The sequence below is a fragment of the Bactrocera dorsalis genome, chromosome 5 (genome assembly GCF_023373825.1).
Source record: "Bactrocera dorsalis isolate Fly_Bdor chromosome 5, ASM2337382v1, whole genome shotgun sequence".
NCBI lineage: Eukaryota > Metazoa > Arthropoda > Insecta > Diptera > Tephritidae > Bactrocera > Bactrocera dorsalis.
This window is the reverse complement of record NC_064307.1, coordinates 6,543,171-6,562,506: the sequence shown is the minus strand read 5'-3', so window position 1 is coordinate 6,562,506 and position 19,336 is coordinate 6,543,171. Positions and strand designations below refer to the sequence as shown.

The 19,336-nt window shown below is 39.1% G+C and overlaps 1 protein-coding gene across 1 annotated transcript; it reads right to left on the bottom strand.

Annotated features, from left to right (window-relative positions):
- Positions 1 to 1,689: 1,689 nt before the first annotated feature.
- Positions 1,690 to 17,944, bottom strand: LOC125778632 (LIM domain-containing protein A-like). The gene is made up of 2 exons (XM_049457318.1): positions 15,944 to 17,944; positions 1,690 to 2,584 (listed from the first exon to the last, which is right to left on the bottom strand). Exons 1-2 carry the CDS (start codon positions 16,350 to 16,352, stop codon positions 2,574 to 2,576), a joined length of 420 nt encoding a protein of 139 aa, XP_049313275.1. The 5' UTR covers positions 16,353 to 17,944; the 3' UTR covers positions 1,690 to 2,573.
- Positions 17,945 to 19,336: the final 1,392 nt, after the last annotated feature.

Genomic DNA, 19,336 nt, shown 5'->3' with positions numbered 1-19,336 from the left:
TACATACTACCACACATGCACGCATACACTCATGAATGCGCTTAGAATCGCATTAAATATGCATTTGTACAATGCAGGCGACACACACACATTCGCACGCGAACACATATGCATAATAAATCTTTTGTGGTCGTCGACACGCGAGCAAATATATTCCGTTATGTCTGTGTGTATGATAAATGCGCTGGTCGCGCTTCGACGGCAGCGGTTAAACGGCCATTAGTCGATTAATTTACGTATTAGCAGCTAAATACCGCCAACACACATCCACACACACACACATACGTCTGCATACTAAGCTCTATAATTAATTTTGCGCTTTATCAATTAGATATAGCATATATGCTCAAAGGAGTTATAAACACATTACAATTCCGGGATAACCAGCGAATAGCGCGCCACTAACCCAAGCGCGGGAAAGAAGGCAACAAAGCGCTATTTTACGATATTTTATTTATAATAATTTTATATATAAGTAAGGGCTTTGTGGTTATGAAAACGGTCACGTTCGTTTGTGACTGTAATTTTTTTTCGATTACAACTTTTGACAAAAAAAATTTGCGAAATTTTCATTGAAATTTTCATTTTTTGTAAAAATGTGTGCCAAAATCCAATTTTCAGTTTTTTTCCTTTGTCCAAGTTATAAGTTAAGTTTTTAACTAAAACACGTATTTTTTCACTTTAGATGATTCTATAAGGAGTTATGCTGCCAACGTGGGTGCATCTTTTTCCGAGGGTTCACCGGAAATGCCGGCGCAATGGCCAAGTTTAAAATATTTTTTCCAAAAATTTCAGAATTTTCTTGTTAATATTCAGTGTTTGTAACAACAAAAAATTCTAATAAAATATTTAATTTTTATACGAGAAAAAGATTGTTGAAAAAATGTTGTTTTTTACCCAAGGAAACCCCTTGTAACCCCTTAAACGAGGAGTTACGTATCTCTTGAACATATTTCTCACATTTACACATTTTTTTGTAACGAAAAGTAAATTAATATTTGACTACATTTAAATAAAATTTTTACCTCTTTACAAAAAATTAATTTTGCAGTATTGAACAGTGACCGCCTAGCATATATCGGGATTTGTGCCAAATTTACAAAATATGCGCTTTTGAAATTTCCAACAAACGATCGATTGCATTCAAAACTTCTAAGTATTGAAGAAAATTCTTGTGAAAAAATGACACGTGCATGCAATAAATCAAAACGCTGACAGCCGATTGCCGAGAGAACTTTGACAGCTGAAAGCAGAGATGTGGCAAAATGCAAAGCGAATGCATCTGTCAAAACTTGAGCAGCGACCGAACGCCTTTGAGTGCCGTCAAAATGCCGTGCTTGCGATTGATGCACACAAGTGAAATGCCAAAACTCTCGTTTAACCCGCTGGCGAGCATTTGATTTATTGCAACGCATTGTGCCGAATACTGAAATTGCTTCAATATTAAAGTTTTTAAAATCATAATACCTCAACTATAAGATTTGAATGAGAGTTTTTTAAAGGATCGCAAAAAATAATTAACAGTAAAAGTTTGAAAGACCTTATTTTATTAACAACAGCTTTATATGTAAATAATATTAATACGAAGTTGTTTTGCATTGAAAGATTAAACTGAAAAATTTTACTAATTATCTTTTTATATAACGTTTATTAACTTAAAACATCAAAATGTTAAAGAATTTTGCACTACAGCTCCTCCAAGAGAAAGCTAAACCTTTCCTGACTGCCCCTCACATATATATTTACAAAGCAGAGTATACACAGAGATATTATCAGCGGGAAACTTCGCAAAACATAGAGATGAGGAAGTGCTAAGGCTCATCAAAAAGAGTAAAAGGTAATTTATACGCACACATACACACACACGTCTAAATAGAAATGTATGTCAGCAGAATCGGCCACAATCTAGGCTCAAGGAATTACAAAAATCAACAGAAGTGTTTTCCCTGCACACACCCACGCTTTCGAGGTGCATATTTATAACTGTGTGCGACCCACACATACACTTTCCTCCATGCCCACTTACAGGCATGCTTTAAGTCGGCGTTGCTGTACGACGCAAGTCATTATGTAAATGTGAGTGTGTGTGTGCACAAGAAGCGTGTATGTTTACTTAAGCGTGTAAACAAGTGTAGCGGTACCAGCAAACCTGCTGCATATTCACAACTCTTGGCTGCTGCGGTGTAGCCGAGAGCCTAATGGCACGCTGCGGCGTATGAGCAACATTTCAGTGTTCCCGATGATATTTGGCAGCATCGCCGTCGAGGCTGTAACAAAACAACAATGTGTAGGCGAGAAAGTTTTTCGCCAACGCACACACACTTAAACGGCAAACAAAAAAATATGTAACTGGTATGTGTGTGTTAGTGTGTGCTTTTGACACAGACGTGTAACTTTTAAGTGCCGAACTTCGGCTATGCATGAGGGGGCGTCGGAATTTCGGTGTTATGTTTCATTGAGTTTATGAAAATACCAACCTACGCACATCATCGAAAGCGCTCAGCTGCCAGTCACGCTGCATGCATGCCTACATATTTATGTGTGTAAACATCGTGTTGTCACATCCATCTGCGTCAGAACTTACCTGCAAATAGAAACAAAATGAGAATATTATTTCAGTGCCATTTTTTTTGGTAAGAGAAAATATAAATGTTTATATAAAATCAGGTGTGTATAAATACAATTAAGTTATGCAAATAAAAATGGTTGAAAACAAGCCTACATATGCAACGCTGTGTGTGAGTGTATCAGCTTTTGAAAAAACCACACACGTCGCCAGGTCTCGTATATTTTGTAGGAAAGTGGCGAGATGTTTGCCAACATAACTCATCAACATCATGTATGAAAATGCATTTGCAACACAGAATCACTTGTTTGCACCCATATTTTGAGCATTTATCCAATTAAAATGTACAAAAATGGCAAATATTTATCATTCAAATGATGGTTGGTAATACAGATAAACTAACAACAAATATAAATACTTACATATATTGTACATATTTTTCGTAAGAATAATTAGATGAGTTATCATTACATAATGTTATAAGATTTCTTTTTTAAAGAGTAGTAATAGTATACTTTCAAGGCCGGAGCATACTCTGTAGAACCCCCTGAGGTGAGGTGATCTAGTAACCGATGTCCAGGAGGCAACACTTCTCCAGCCTAATGAATGGAAGTGAAAGTATAACGCTAGGAGAAGGCGAACCCGATTCCCTAATCGATGACGATGGAGCAGAGGTTCCATTGCCCAACCATGAAGAAGTTCGAATAGCAATTACCCGTCCGAAGAGTAACAAAGCGGTGGAGGCCGATGGATTGCCGGCCGAGCTATTCAAATACCGTGGCGAAGAACTGATAAGCAGCATGCGTCAGCTCCTTTGTATGACATGGTCAGACGAAAGTATGCCCACCGATTGGAATTTAAGTGAGCTCTGTCCAATCCACAAATAGGGAGACCCCATAATCTCTGCCAACTACCGTGGGATAAGCCTCGCCAACATCGCATATAAGGTTCTATCGAGCGTACTGTGTGAAAGACTGAAGCCCACCGTCAACACCTTTCTTTCTGGGAAAGATTTATAATCCTATGGAACGATGAGCTCTAAGAGATATACGGACACTTTGACATAGTTCAGCGAATTAAAAGACAACGGCTACACGCTGGCTAGGTCATGTCGTCCGATTGGACGAAAACGCGCCCGGTCTGAAAGTATTCGACGCAGTATCCACCAGTAAAAGCAGAGGAAGAGGTAAAGCTCCACTCCACTGGAAAAACCAAGTGGAGAAGAAATCGATTTTGCTTGGAATCTCCAATTGACGCCACATTGCGAAAATAAGAACTCGGTTATAACCGTCTATCTGAATATCCACAAACTACTTCCTCCATTTTTGCGATATGGATCTGAAAATTTACACACCTCCTCTTCTTCTACGGAAACTCTTTCATTTGAGGAGATATAAAAATTCTGGTTAACAGCTGAAAATGCCCGACCGTCATAATATGTATGCCTATATAAACATATGTTTGTACAATTTTTCTCAATTGCAACAGCAAACGATACTTTGTTTGACGATATGAATGGATACATACGAACATATGTAGATATATGAGAAATTTCCTGTATTTGTTTAAGCTAAAAACATGATTAGCATACACAAGCGCTTAACGATGCGGTGAAAGAGTGAAAACAACAAAAACGCCAACTAGAAATCTTAGTTGTTGCGCCTAACAATATGCCTTTGAATGAAAGCAGCAAGGAAAAAGCAGAAAAGCCAAATAAAAAACAAACCAAGCAGTGAAGAAGGAATACAATTGCAACCTAAGAAAACACATTAATTTCTTATCAGCTCAAATCCTTAAAGGGTGCAAATCCGTTTACTAACTTTGCAACTCTCCAACTAAGCAAAGCCACTAACCTGAACAGTTACTTACTAATTAATTACAGTGTCAATATTTTTTACTTTCGATGCTCGAAAAAGTAACCACAATTTGTTCTTCAATTTTGTTCTGTACTCAAATTGGCATTGGATACTAAAGCAGCTTACCACATAATAGCGCCTAAAAGTAGACCTGTCAGCCATACAGACATCAATGGAAAGGATTGTAAGCACATGCCAGCCCAAAGCCAGGTATTATACCATGCCGTAGTCACAGTTATTTTCACTACAGGGTTTTCAGACTTCGCACAAAAGAACTGGTGAGGCGTACAAATCACAGCTCAAGGATTTCAACGAGCTTGCCAAGCGTGCGTGCACCCACAAATGCACAGCCCAAAGCCGCCGAACCAACTTGTCGACGAGTGCATATATTTTTGCGAAAACATAAGGCCAAGCGTGCATCTAATGTGGGCACACAAATGAGAGGCACATACACATGCACGCACACATGTATATGAGTGTGTTGTACAGAGACATTTTATGTTTTCATGCATTGCTTTTCATATTTCGCTTCGATAGTTGGCGCTTTGCATCTTGCGTTTGTCACATTTCGTTCTGCTGCTTGCGTCGAGGGATTAAAAACTCATAAACACACACACACATGCACATATTTATATGGGTGAGCTTGTAGCTCGGATAAGCATTAAGACGGCTAACATGTGATGAGGCATTGTTATTGTAACCTTGGCGGTTGAAACCTAATTGCAACAAGTAAGGAAGGGCTAAGTTCGGGTGTCACCGAACATTTTATACTCTCGCATGATAAAGTGATAATCGAGATTTCATTATCCGTCATTTACATATTTTTTTATTTTGCTGTAAAATTAATTAGAATTAAATTCTGAGAGATTTACCGATATTTTCGGTGGAAAATTAGGTTAGGTTAGGTTAGGCACTGAGTTCTTCGTGTTCGATATCAGGGACCTTGAAAAGTTATATTCCGATCACGACAATTTTTCCACAAGGGATACCTCAGCTCAAATACCGTATTTGTGTAAAGTTTTATTCCGCTATCATCATTGGTTCCTAATGTATATATTATACAGAGAAGGCATCAGATGCAATTTAAAATAGCGTTATATTGGAAGAAGTCGTGGTTGTGAACCGATTTCGCCCATATTTCGTACATGTCATCAGGGTGTTAAGAAAATATTATATACTGAATTTCATTGAAATCGGTCGAGTAGTTCCTGAGATATGGTTTTTGGTCCATAAGTGGGCGACGCCACGCCCATTTTCAATTTTTAAAAATAGGCTGAGTGCAGCTTCCTTCTGCCATTTCTTCCGTAAAATTTTGTGTTTCTGACGTTTTTTGTTAGTCGGTTAACGCACTTTTAGTGATTTTCAACATAACCTTTGTATGGGAGGTGGGCGTGGTTATTATCCGATTTCTTCCATTTTTGTAGTGTATATGGAAATACCTGAAGGAAACGATTCTGTAGAGTTTCGTTGACATAGCTATAGTAGTTTCCGAGATATGTACAAAAAACTTAGTAGGGGGCGGGGCCACGCCCACTTTTCCAAAAAAATTACGACCAAATATGCCCCTCCCTAATGCGATCCTTTGTGCCAAATTTCACTTTAATATCTTTATTTATGGCTTAGTTATGACACTTTATAGGTTTTCGGTTTCCGCCATTTTGTGGGCGTGGCAGTGGGCCGATTTTGCCCATCTTCGAACTTAACCTTCTTATGGAGCCAAGAAATACATGTACCAAGTTTCATCATGATAGCTCAATTTTTACTCAAGTTACAGCTTGCACGGACGGACGGACGGACAGACGGACGGACGGACAGACAGACATCCGGATTTCAACTCTACTCGTCACCCTGATCACTTTGGTATATATAACCCTATATCTAACTCTTTTAGTTTTAGGACTTACAAACAACCGTTATGTGAACAAAACTATAATACTCTCTTTAGCAACTTTGTTGCGAGAGTATAAAAACACGCCAAGTTAAATATAACCACAGCTGAGTGTCAAACGGTACATAGGTACATATGTATGTACAGTACATGGCAAGTAGCGAGCCTGATGATGATGATTTCGCTGATGCATCTCAATCACAATGCGTTGAAACAACAACACCAGCGCTTACTTGGTGTCTCTTCTAAAAGTCAGTGAGTTTGGTCAAATTTAAAATTTTTTTTTTTTAAAATGGAGCAAATAATTGAATGCAAATCTATGCCCTTGTCCAAACATTAGATTTTTCTGCAGAGATTATGAGTTTTAGTAGGCGGTTGGCATATTTACCGCAGCAAATCGCATGGAAATCTATAAACAAACGCAATTTGTGAAAAGTTCGAAACAAAAAGTTTGCAAAAATATGCAAAATAAATTGAATAATGCGATATAAATGATGTGCGGGCGGTTGCTGGAGGGTAAACACACATTGCAAAAACAAACAAATTATAGCGGCATACAATTTGTTGTTACTTTAATTTTTTACACACACATATGCGCTTACAAGTTGGCATAAAATTAGCAATCACTTTCAACCTGATTTCTCTTTCGCTTTTAGACATTTTTCCCTGATTGACCTCAAAGTACAGAAACACACGCCCCAATCAATTTCCCCAATTGACCCAGACATAAAATGCCGCAAACTTTCGGCTTGACACAGCAAAATTAAGCAATTCAACAACAACACAACAACAATGCAATGAATGCCACATAGCGTATAAACATATGTACATGTACGCGCAGTAACGGAGGTTATAAAGGAAACGACATTTTCCGCTTGACAAAGAATGAATGAAGACATAGCGAGGCAGGCATCTTTGCCGACAGTTGCGGGGGCCGCAGTCAGCATTTGTTTGTCACAAATTGGTTGCTTTGTCGGAGAAAAGGTCCGGCGGGTATGCATATACAATTACACGCTATACACACACATACACCCACACGCAATAGTGGCATGTAGGCTGCCACAAATAGTCTTATGCTCACCAACAAAATTACTTATGTATATTGAGCGGATCCAAAAGTATTAAAAATATTTCTTGGAAAAGGCCGCAAGAACTTTTTAAGTAGCTTCTGAGTGATTGAAGTTTCCGCCTGGCAGTTAAACTTATTTGCAGCGACTAATCATGCTTGCTGAAGGTAGGAAGAAAAATTGCTTCTGCACTCTGCAGCTGATATTGCAAATTGTTGAGAGGAGAGAGTACTTCTTATATTTTTTAAAAATAAAATAAAAGAAAATAATGGAAAAGTGGAAAAGTGGAAGAGGGAAAGAGTCTTTCGCTTTTAGCATCTGATATAAGAAAAACATGATTAACTAAAAAAAAATTAGCGTTTCTTTTTAATTTTTTTAGAGTATCGTATTTTGATAATTCTTCAAATAATATATGAACTTGAGACAATAATGTACAATGCCTCGATTTTGGTTCAGCTGAGTTGATGTGTGATGATCCATAGACGAATTCCGATGGCTTGATCCTTTGGTCAATCAATCCTTTTGATGTTAAAGGAACACCATTTAATCGCATAAGAATGTTTTCGAAACTGGTCTCATGTCTACTGCAACAACACAATTCGATTGGGTTTGCATACAAGTCATAAACTTATGCAGAAAGCTGCTTGTTTCTCTTTAGCTTCAACTCATACTTACGGTCCAGCTGAAATACTGAATGCAAATAAGCTCAGTGAATCAAATTTCTCTCTTTCTACTTTACCCATAGGCAACGAGTTCCAACTGACAATGAAAATACCTCTTGCCTCGTGGGCCAACCTATGCTGAGTAGACCTTTTACTTTGAGTAACCAACCTTTTAGTTATTTATTTATGCGGAACAGACGACCAATTACTTGGACCTGTTTCACAATGTTCAAAATTGATTTGGAATGTATTTAGAGCTCAAAAATACTCAATTCTTTCCTAACTTCTGTTTACAACCAAGTACCAAAAACATGCTCTATGTGTCGGATAGGTTGACCAAAACCCACAAGAAAAGTCAGAGTAAGAAATATAATAATTTCCTATGAATTACAAGCAATTGCAGAGTGAAGGCGAGCAACTCATCTTATGCTCCGAAATTCTATGTCCAACATTGTTTAACAGCTGATGAATCGAAAGAATGATTATTGTGGCATTCAATGTTGTTGACAAAAAGCAATCCGCTGTTGTGGCCAACAAATAATTTCTGTTGTGGACATGTCTCAAGCATGGCAAATGTTGTTTACACCATTCGTCATTTCGCACGGGCGCTCAGTTCTTTTCATCCGCCTGACAGCCTCGCTTTCCAGGCACTGCTACAATTCCTTAGAACCATTTTTCATATTTCGCGTTTTATTTTTCCCTATTTGGTCTTTTATTATTGTCGCTTTTTGGCTGAGTGAATTGCATTGTTATTTGTGCTTGGTGCTTGGAGAGTGGCAAATAAGAATAGCTGCAAAACAATCTTATAAATCCCCGATGTTTAGATACAGACTATGTGCTTATGCAGCCCTTATATGCACACACACATACACATTATAAACTCGTATGCGCCTGTGGGTGTGTGCCAGTAGACTTTCTCACGCGCTCACATTCCTTGGCACTCGTATGCCACACGCTTGCGAGTATTTTTGGTTGTATCAAAGCTTTAAATCTATATCAGTGGTCGGCATTTCATAGCAAAATTTTGCAAACTAACTTCACACGTACGCTTACGCTCTATCGTTCAGTCGTTGTCGAGCCATCAACGAATTAACATCACGCAAGACCATAGCGCAAAACGAAATATGCCCTGCGAGAAATATTTTATGGTTCTAAATGCCTTTGATGCCATGCAATGCGTTTTATGTTCCAAGTCTTTTAAAGATAATAGGGAATATATCCTCAAAAGACAATTTGTTAATTTTCATTATACTATTAAATAATAATTAAAATTGCTTAATTTTAATTCCAATTTCTCACTGGACTACTTTTTTTTCGTGCTCACCAACACAGTGACAGATCCTCTCATGCCGACCACTGATCTACATTTTGCTCTGCGAAGAAGGTTCCCAGCAGTGTGGGTGTGGGCTCTAGGGCGAATTGTGGCTGCGCTTGTTTACAGCAAACTCTTTTTCTTTCCATTTCTGGTTCGTGTTCGCTTTCACTTTTATTTTGTGTACACATTTATTTTTTACTTTTTTCTTGTATACAGTTACTTTACCCAAAAACTTGTTACAAGGACTAAAAGGATTACGTGGTCGTTGGCATCACCGCCACTTCGAGTGCAGTTTAGTTAATACATACTGCAGATGTGTGTGTGTGTAAACAATACTGCGTGTTGTATGTTTGTATATATAGTGCATACAAATGTGTTTGTATGTGCTTTTCGAGCTTAGATAATACACTCATTGGCTTTAGGGGCTTTTCGCAGGCAAAAAACGATTTTCATAGCTCGTGTATGTGTTTGTTAGTTGTTTGCTAGGAGCTCACGTAATTATTAGTCGTCGAGAATAAAATTCAAATAATTAGTAAGCTAATAGGAAGATCAAATAATTAATTAATCTTAAAGGTATGTTGCACCTTATTAGTAACCATATTATGGGTTAATAGTTATTAATAGTTAACTATCTCTCAATTTCCCAAAACGAGAAAACAAAACGTAAACTTCGGCTGCCCCGAAGCTAGTATAATATCTTACAGAGATGTATTTCCTATAGCCTAAAAGGTTGTAAAAAAATGTGTACCTTGATTTTGAGCGGATTATTTGGCTGGCAGCTATCCGCTATACTACTTTGATCTGTACAAATTATTCGGAATATGTAGCCTTCCCTTGAGCAATGCAATAATCTATACCAAATTTCGAAAATATATTCTACAGCATATAAAAACTTTCCATATAAGCTGTAAAAATATAAATTTTTTAAGAAGCCTTTAAGTTATTCTTAATTCTCTTCAATAACTTTCACTCCTTGGGCATCGGTTAATATTTCTTAAAGTATATGAAAGCACCTACTTATCATATTTATGCACTTGCATTGGAAAAGAAAACTCACGAGACAGTAAGAAATTTCCATAATCGACGCCATCTCAGTCAAAGTCGCATAAATTATGGCTGCCATTCATTGTGCCCAATCTTTTTGGCAGGACCAATGTTGCAAAATGCTCAAAGGCATGCTATATTTACACATTATGGTATTATATATATGTGTATTTATGCTTGCACAATATGCTTTTCACTTTATTCGAGCATAAATAGGCGCTTTGCAAATTATCGGCAATCGTCTGAGCTCCTTGATTCATATGTCACGTCTACACAGAAAGAGATTGTGTGGCAAAAGCTATTATTTTTGGAAACTTGAGTGAGTAGACATACTTTTCTCAAGGTGGAAAGAATATCATGAATACTCGTATTATGGATCAACTTCAAAACAATTTCTGTATAATACCTCGAGAAATATTAAAATTAATAGACTATTGCTTCGTTATATCATTAAATTGCTCTCTTTGGCTCAAAATAAGTAACTGCAACTTCCATTGTGATCCAAAGATTATTAAATTTCACAATCTAAGTTTTAGCTCAGTGTACCAGTCTGCTATTCGGCAATTTTAGCCATTTTATTGAATAAATCTTGCAAGTATTGGGTGCATTTCAATTGATATATGGGATTTGACTGTTTTTTCAAAAAAGACACATAAGTCGTAACCACTTGAAGAAATATATTCCGATTTTTATCAATTGAAACAAGCTTGTATGGTTTCGATGATTCAGAGCGGATGAAAATGACCCCATGGATAAGCCAGCCGGTGGAAGACCTGTGACGACGAATACCAATCAAATCATGGAAAATATCGAGTTAGACCGCCATGTGGCATCTCGAGACATCGCCCAGAACCATTTTAAACCATCGGCAGAAGACTGGATATACAAAAAAGCTTGATATTTGGATGTCGCATGGTTTGACGCAAAAAAAAACTTCTGGACCGAATCAGCGCCTGCGAAATGCTGCTGAAACGGAACAAACTCAACCCATTTTTGAAGCGGATGGTGTCTGGCGACGAATTAATTAATCACATACGGCAATATCAAGCGAAAACGGTCGTGGTCGAAGGCCGGTGGTTTTGCTGTGTGTTTGTTGGGATTGGAAGGGAATCATCTACTATGAGCTGCTCCCATATGGCCAGCTACTTAACTCTACCATCTACTGCGAACAACTCGACCGCTTGAAGCAGGCGATCGACCAGAAGCGTCCAAAATTGGCCTACACCTTCCTGTAGTGTTCCACCAGGGCAATGCCAGACCACACACTTCGTTGATGACTCGTCAGAAGCTGTGGGAGCTCGGATGAGAGGTTTTATCGCGTCTACCATACAGCCCGGACATAACGCCAAGTGATTACCACTTGTCCCTGTCCATGGCGAACGCCCTTGTTGGTGTAAAGTTGAACTCAAAAGTGGCTTGTGAAAAGTGGCTCTTCCGCGTTCTTCGCATATAAAGAGGGGTCTTCTTCGAGGGGGGTATTATGAAGTTAGCGTCTAGATGGAAACAGAGTATCGAACGAAACGGCGCATAATTGAACTAAATCCGATCACTGTATAAGTCTCCAGCGAATGAAAGAGTGGACCGCTATAACGATCCAAGAACTCAGGATAAGAAAATGGCAGCGGAGAAGCTTAAAACCAGCTGAATAATTCCGTAAGGAGTTTGTGAAGAGGCATTCTTGCCCAGCTTGGTTCTGCAAAGTAATGCTTAATAACGGTCCCACAGGTTCAAATACAAGCTAAAGCAGCCGCGAGTCCAGTAAAGTTAGATAATACTAACTGGGCGTAATCCCGAAAGAGGTGTATCATTAGCGGGCAATATGAATCATGCATGCTGCTTTCCTACAGCGGTAGTATCTCTTGGAAGATTTCGCCTCTGACACCATAAAAAAACATTTTTGTTGAAACATTATGCTGTTGAAACTTTATGGTCAACCTAAAAGTGGTCAATTATGTAATATTTGAGTATATCCGAATTAATCTTTTCGTGGAAAATTCTGAGTTTGTGAACCGTATCAAAATAATTGTATCTGCCATTTTTTTAAGTAAAACGGAGTAAAAGAGTTTGCTAGAAGATTGTGTCCTCTATTTCACGGACCTAAATCTTGAAAAATTTAAAACTCCTGGTTCGGTCAGTCAGCTTGAGTCGACTTTGCTTGTAACAAAGATACTTGTAAATGAAACACTAATAAATGGCATCTTTTAGCTATTTGATAAACTATATTTTGTTCTCTGTAAATTCGGGTTGTAACCGAATCTTAAATATGAGTTCTTTGAAACGAGTCAACTGTCATCATAAAATCTGGCTTAAAGTTGTATGCTCAAACGCTAAAGAATTTTTCTAGTCGGATTTTATGGAACACACTTTTCGGTCTGCCAATAATAAATAATATATAAAACTATTTAATAGGCTTGTCATATGCCATTCACTCCATATTATTTTTCAGAAATTATGCTTTCTTTTCGGTCGAATTTCCGAGCAAAATTGTTTCAGAAAAACTCAATGCTTGATTTATTTAGTCTTCTTCTAAAGAATCTATAGCATTTCAACGCACTAAATTTAGGTATTTCCACCGCTTTTTGCTGGAATAGCTTTCTAAACAGTTTCTACTTCCGCTGCGTTGCTATTTGTGTTTGGTAAACGGTGGTGTTGCGCGGTGTAGAGATTTTGCGCTACCAAATGTATGTGTGTGTGTGTAAATTTAAAGCACTTGTGTACTTATTTACATATGCACGAGTGCATATTCATTATGCGAGTGCTCGTGTGTGTGAGGCGGTGTGTGTTTAGACAGTCTTTCCGATAACATTTGCAAATTCAAAGTAAATCATCAGACAATCCATGAGCAGATGCAACTGTTGCAACATGCAATCGTGCAACACATATGTTAAAAGACATTTAGACAGACAGAGGTTTATGCAAACAGCTTTGCACAATGCGTACTCATGTATATATGTGTGCGTATGCTACATGTGACAGGCGCAAGCGAGCAAATAGGAGCGATGTGTATTCATGGAGACTGCAAATGGGTTGCATGGCCACTGCTGGCGCTTGTGATGTAAAGCCCATATAAGTCTATGGATAGTGCGATGGTGTGGCATGCATTTGAAAGCTGTGAACGCATCTAAACAGCCGAGGGCAACATTTTGTTAACTAAGTAACTCTGCCGCACGACTTACACGTTGCACATGGTTGCGTGTGTAGCTGTGTGCTGAAAAAGCCAATTTGTGCTTAAATAAGGAGGTCTGCCAAATAAAAAGCAAACTCGCAAATGCATTCTCGGAAATGGTGCAGGCTGTTGCCGAATAGTGCTGCTACGTTTGCAAAAAGATTTGTTTGCTTACACGAAGGTTGATATGATCTTTTAGAGTTGACTTGTAATAAGTTCCTTTAGGTCGATGGCCTTTGACATGGATTTAAGGAAAAATTCAAAAAAATGTGAAAATTGCACAGGAAATCGCCACTATTATAGCTCTTGTTTAATGGATTGGAAGGTTTTTCTTTTTTTGAACACAATTTCACATTTGAGTCCATTCTGGTTGTGTAGACCCTGTTGTTGGGGGTATCATTCGCCTGCTGCTATGGTTATTGTGCAACAATTAGCAGCGTTTCTTTATTCTGAAATATTTGCGGAAGACACTCATTTGTGGCTACTTACAAGCAGTCAATATCTCATACTTAAAATTCTTCTATAATCAATCATTTTGCGCTGAACTAATTAACATCCACTTCAACTGCCTGTAAATTATTAAATTATCAGCGTAAATCCACATCTTACTGCTGTTATCATGTATACTCGTATAGACAATAAATCTGCGTCTAACTAGACCTGGATTTTTGTAGAACAAAGCATAGCTGCTTCCGCTGACACAACCGAAGTGTTCAGTTTTCAACAACAAATGCGTGCTCTTAAGGAGAAATGCAGCATTTTTCTTTACTTTTCTGAGATGTATAATGACTCTTCACCCGACTCACATGCAGATTTAAATTCAAGTCAGGTAAATACACATTACTCGTGAAAGGAAACATTACTCATACGCCCTGCACAACGAAAAGCATAATCAAGGCGCGTTTAACGTAACTCATACGCCTCAGTGGGCTGCGATAATACAAATGCACACGCATCAATGCAAAGGTAGTTTGCCGTGTCTTTTATAGAACAATTTAAATGAATTACAACATTATCTTTATTTAAGGAGGACAACAAAGGCAACTTATAGACGACTGCACACATATTTCACTCCGCCTCTTGCCATGTACATATCTGTATGTGGCAAGGCGCGCACATAAGTACATGTGTATTTAACACATATCTTATTCCTGGCAATTACGCAATGTTTTACATGCTGAAGACATGCGTAGACATGTTTATTGTTGGAAAGCGGCCGGCACATTACACCTACATATGCATTAGGGGTGTGACTTTTGCACTTTTCTTAGGAAAATGTAAAGGATGTGTTATTAAAAAAATAGATTTCACAGCAAACTATAGCGAAGTGGACTTATCTGGTTGTTTTACTTGGAATCCACATTCAGCCTTTCCTCGGCTGCAGCTTGAACTTGGCTAAAAAGTTCAAAGTTCGAAGTTCAAAACTCAAAGACTTGCTGATAACTGCATATTCTTATAGCCACCTTTATGAGTAGTCATTATAAACTATTTAATCAGCTTTGGAAGTGTTTGAAGCGTATACGCGTCAGTCAAAATGTAAATAAGTGTTGGAAGTGCAGAACAACGGCATACTTAAAAGTTACGGAATAACTTTTCCAACTCATGACTCACATCATTTGCACTTTGTCATTCGCATTAGTAGTTGAAAAGAAAAAAATACACAGAGTGTGAGCGAAAAGCTTGCTACAATTTTATACCCAACCCATAAATTACATATATGGAAGAATGTGCGAGTAGGAGCAACTTCGAATATTGAGGAAAGCATAGCACAAAAAGTGATGTAGCTTTTGTCGAAAAAGTCTTTTCGTATTTCTAATCAATCTTCATCGAAATTTCCAGAACGGCAGCGAGCGAACCATTGTTGTGTTACACGAACTGATGCGGCATCGTCTCCGTAAACTTCACAAATTTCATTGGTGGCTTGCGTGTCATTCTTCCCTTTTTTATATAAAAATATTGCGAATTTCTTCATTATTTTCACTCATTTTTGAACAGCTGTTACTTTTTTCAACTTCCCCGAATTTAATTTTCAAATTCTCACCTTTCCGACGCTACATTGTATGACACAATCTGATTGGTAGCACTGGAGATATATGACTGCAAGGACCTCTATTGACAAAATACGAAATAACTTTTTCGACTACTTAAAATATGCTAACTACTATGAAAGATACCAAAATGGCACATCAGTGCTAATTGAGCCCGATAGGGCTGCACTCCTACCTACTATGAAAGATAAGCTAGGATTGAAATTCTTTTAGTGTTTCCTTAATTCTTCTTGAATATGCATAATGTATTTTAGAAGCTTAAGTTCCGAAGACGACTTTTTCAAAGTTTTATAATATATATCACATTCCTAAAAACACTACATAACTTTACCTGTTTTAAAGAAACTCAGTAGTTTCCGTTTCCGACAGTTGCTCGTCGCCTTTCCGCCACTAGCGCCGCCCACACCATACTCCTGGTACGAATACTGCAGCCCATTGTGCTGATAATAATATTGCCGCTGACTGTGCGGCTGGCCCTGATGATGGTGGTGGTGGTGGTGCCGTCTGTAACGGTGGTGTGGCTGCGACGGCGACTGTGGCTGCGTGCGATGCTGCTGTGAAAGGGGCTGTGCATGTGTGGGAGGCTTCGCCGTCACCCGCTTCGTGCCTGAAGTGCGTTCCAGCTGCTCGCTGTAGTGCTGCGCTGCCGCCGCCGATGACGATGAGGACTTCGATGTTGATGGGCCTTTGCAGTGCGTGACAGCAGGTAGCTGATCCCAGGCGCAGCACATGCTACGCATATTTATAAGTACAAGTACGGCCGCTGAATTATGTGTAAACGAAGGCAAACAATCAAACACTCGCGTTGAAGAAGAAAGTAGAATGGATAAAAGTGAAAAAATAAGCAGCACTAAAGCTCAGCAGGCGCAGCTGCAACTCCCGGTCTATTTTTGGTTGCTCGCGACGTAGATTCATGCACGTGCGACTCGCATTTCATTATTTGCCAACGCTCATATGTGCGAAAGTGCCAGGTTTTTCGCCGCTATGCGTATATGCGTGGAAGTATGTGTGTGCGCTGCTCTTGATAGCCGAGCGTTTTTATGCGCTACGTGATGTTTACTCTAGTTAAAAAAGTGGCGAACAGCGTGCAAAACAGTTTAGTAAATGCGCAGTGGAGACGCCGTGTAAAACAACTCACTTTACACACTTTAGTGAATAACACAAAAATTAACAAACACACGCACTCTCGGGGAATTGCTTTCAAGCAGTTATCACAATTTATTTCATTTCATTTTCACATCTCATTTTGTACACCTTTTCACACTTTAGCGCTTGATGGATGGACGTAGGCATGTCATGACCGAGCGCAACAACAACAACACGAAGGTGGAACAGTAAATTAAAAATCAATCATTGCTGCTGAAGACTAGCGCGCCACCGAAGCGCTCGGCTTGAAAGCCTTCTTTATGGCTTCTGGCTTCTGGTCGTTGGTCGTTGCAATGCGCCAATGCCGCGCAAGTACACAATGGATACGAAACGCCGAAGTGAAGAACTACAATGGACACAGTGAGAAAAAACAAAAGCGCGGCACAGTTAAACAAGCGCTTGGACAGCAGCGGAAAAAGCGAAAGACGCGCAAAACGTATGTATTTTAGAAAAAAAGCAAGTGTTCTCTCAATTGGCACACATTCTTAATCAATATGTAGGTGAGCACATTGCGTCCTTCTAGAGAAGTACGTTGTCCCTCGCCACTTTGCGCTAATTTACATGTTAGTGCTCACTAATTCTAAGAATTTTCTGATTTTCAACTTCGGCCTTACACACATATACACATACATATATGTATATAATTGCGGCACTTGTTCACTTGTTTAGTTGCACTTCAAACTTGTTTTCAACAATTCGAAAAGTAACACAAAAAATTTGCATTTTCCACCACACACTCCACACCCCGCTGCATACTCTAAATCACAGCTTCTCACTTCTCGCCTCTCGTCACTCACAATAGTCTTTTGCGTTTCCAATTACAAATTCTTTTCGATCTCAAGCGGCCACTGTTCGTTTTCCCGTTTGCCCAACAACTTAGCGTATTCGTATGCCATTCAACGCGTCGCCGTTTAGACTGAAATTGCAGCCGTTAGCTAAGTGAAATGAAATCAGCAAAGCTGTTTAATTAGCGTTGTCCGCGTATCTTGTGGTTCTCGCCGGCCAGAGCACAAAAGGTAAATTGCTGTGTCTCATATTAGTTAACGGCTATTAGTTGTGTCATTTAACGGAGCACATAGAACCGAAAAACACACTACACACTCTCACCTCGGCAGCGTATAATTACCGGAGCTTATTCAAATGCTTAGTATGCCAAAGCACTTGCAGGTATTTAGTCTACTCAATAAGTGAATTCACGATGCTAATTGATCGCACATGTAGCATTTTTTGTTATTGCTAACTCAACTCTCCAACGAACGATGTCGGAAGTGGTTTTTGGTGACTTCAGTTCTTTTCTGTGTGTAATTTCGATATATGGCCTAGAAAATACTTGATCTACCTTTTCCAAATTGAGTAGATTATTAGAGTTAGATTATTCTCGATACTAGAAAAAATCGCACTAAAACCACACTTTCTTAACCTTAAGATACATTTGTGAACTTTATGAGCATATTTCATGCCTATCGACCACATCCCTCTATTAAATTTTATTCTGCATACATATATGAACTGTGAGACGACATTTCAAGCTCCTTACAACAAACAAAAGTAACCATTGATTTTCAGAAAAGGCAAAAAAAGCTGGTACGATGAGGAGTGCCATGTCGCAGTGGAGAGAAAACGGACTGCCTACCTTACAACGTTTCAATCGATCACAACACCGAGTATGAATAGCTGGACAAGCTGGCCGACAGGAGTGATGCTCGAATATTCTACGAAAAGATGCGGCGACTAACAGAAGGTTACAAGACTGGAGCATACTCTTGTAGAACCCCTAGATGTGATCAAGTGACTGATGCCCAGAGCGTACAAAAATTATGGAGGGAACAATCCTCCAGCCTGATGAATAGCAGTGAAAGTGAAAGCATAACACCAAAAAATCCGATTCCCCAATCGATGACGATGGAGCAGACGTTCCATTGCCCGACCATGAAGCAATTACCCAATCCACAAACGGGGCGACCCCACAATCTGTGCCAACTACCGTGGGATAAGCCTTCTCAACCTGGAAAAAAGAACAACTGACCAGATACTCACCAAATCTTGGAAAAGGCCCGTGAAAAGAGAATCGACATACACCACCACTTCGCCGATTTTAAAGCTTCTTTTGACAGCTCGAAAAAGAGCCGCCTTTATGCCGCGATGCCTGAATTTGTATACCCGATAAACTAATACGGCTGTGTAAACTAACGTTGAGCAAACCAAAAGCTAAGTCAGGATCGGAAAAGGCCTCTCCGAGCCGTTCTGTAACAAGTGAGGTTTCAGACAAGGTGTCTCCCTATCGCGCGACTTCTTCAAGCTACTGCGGGAGAAAATTAGTCTTGCCAACAGGTGCTACTTCGGACTGAGTAGACAATTGAGAAGTAAAGTCCTCTCTCGACGAACAAAAAACAAACTCTATAAGTCGCTCATTATTCCCGTCCTGCTATGTGGTGCAGAGGCATGGACGATGACAACAACTGATGAGTCGACGTTGCGAGTCTTCGAGGGATTTACGCAATGGCAACGGCGAATACCGCCATACGACGACATTGACGTAGTTCAGCAAAATAAGAGAAAGCGGCTACGCTGGCTAGGT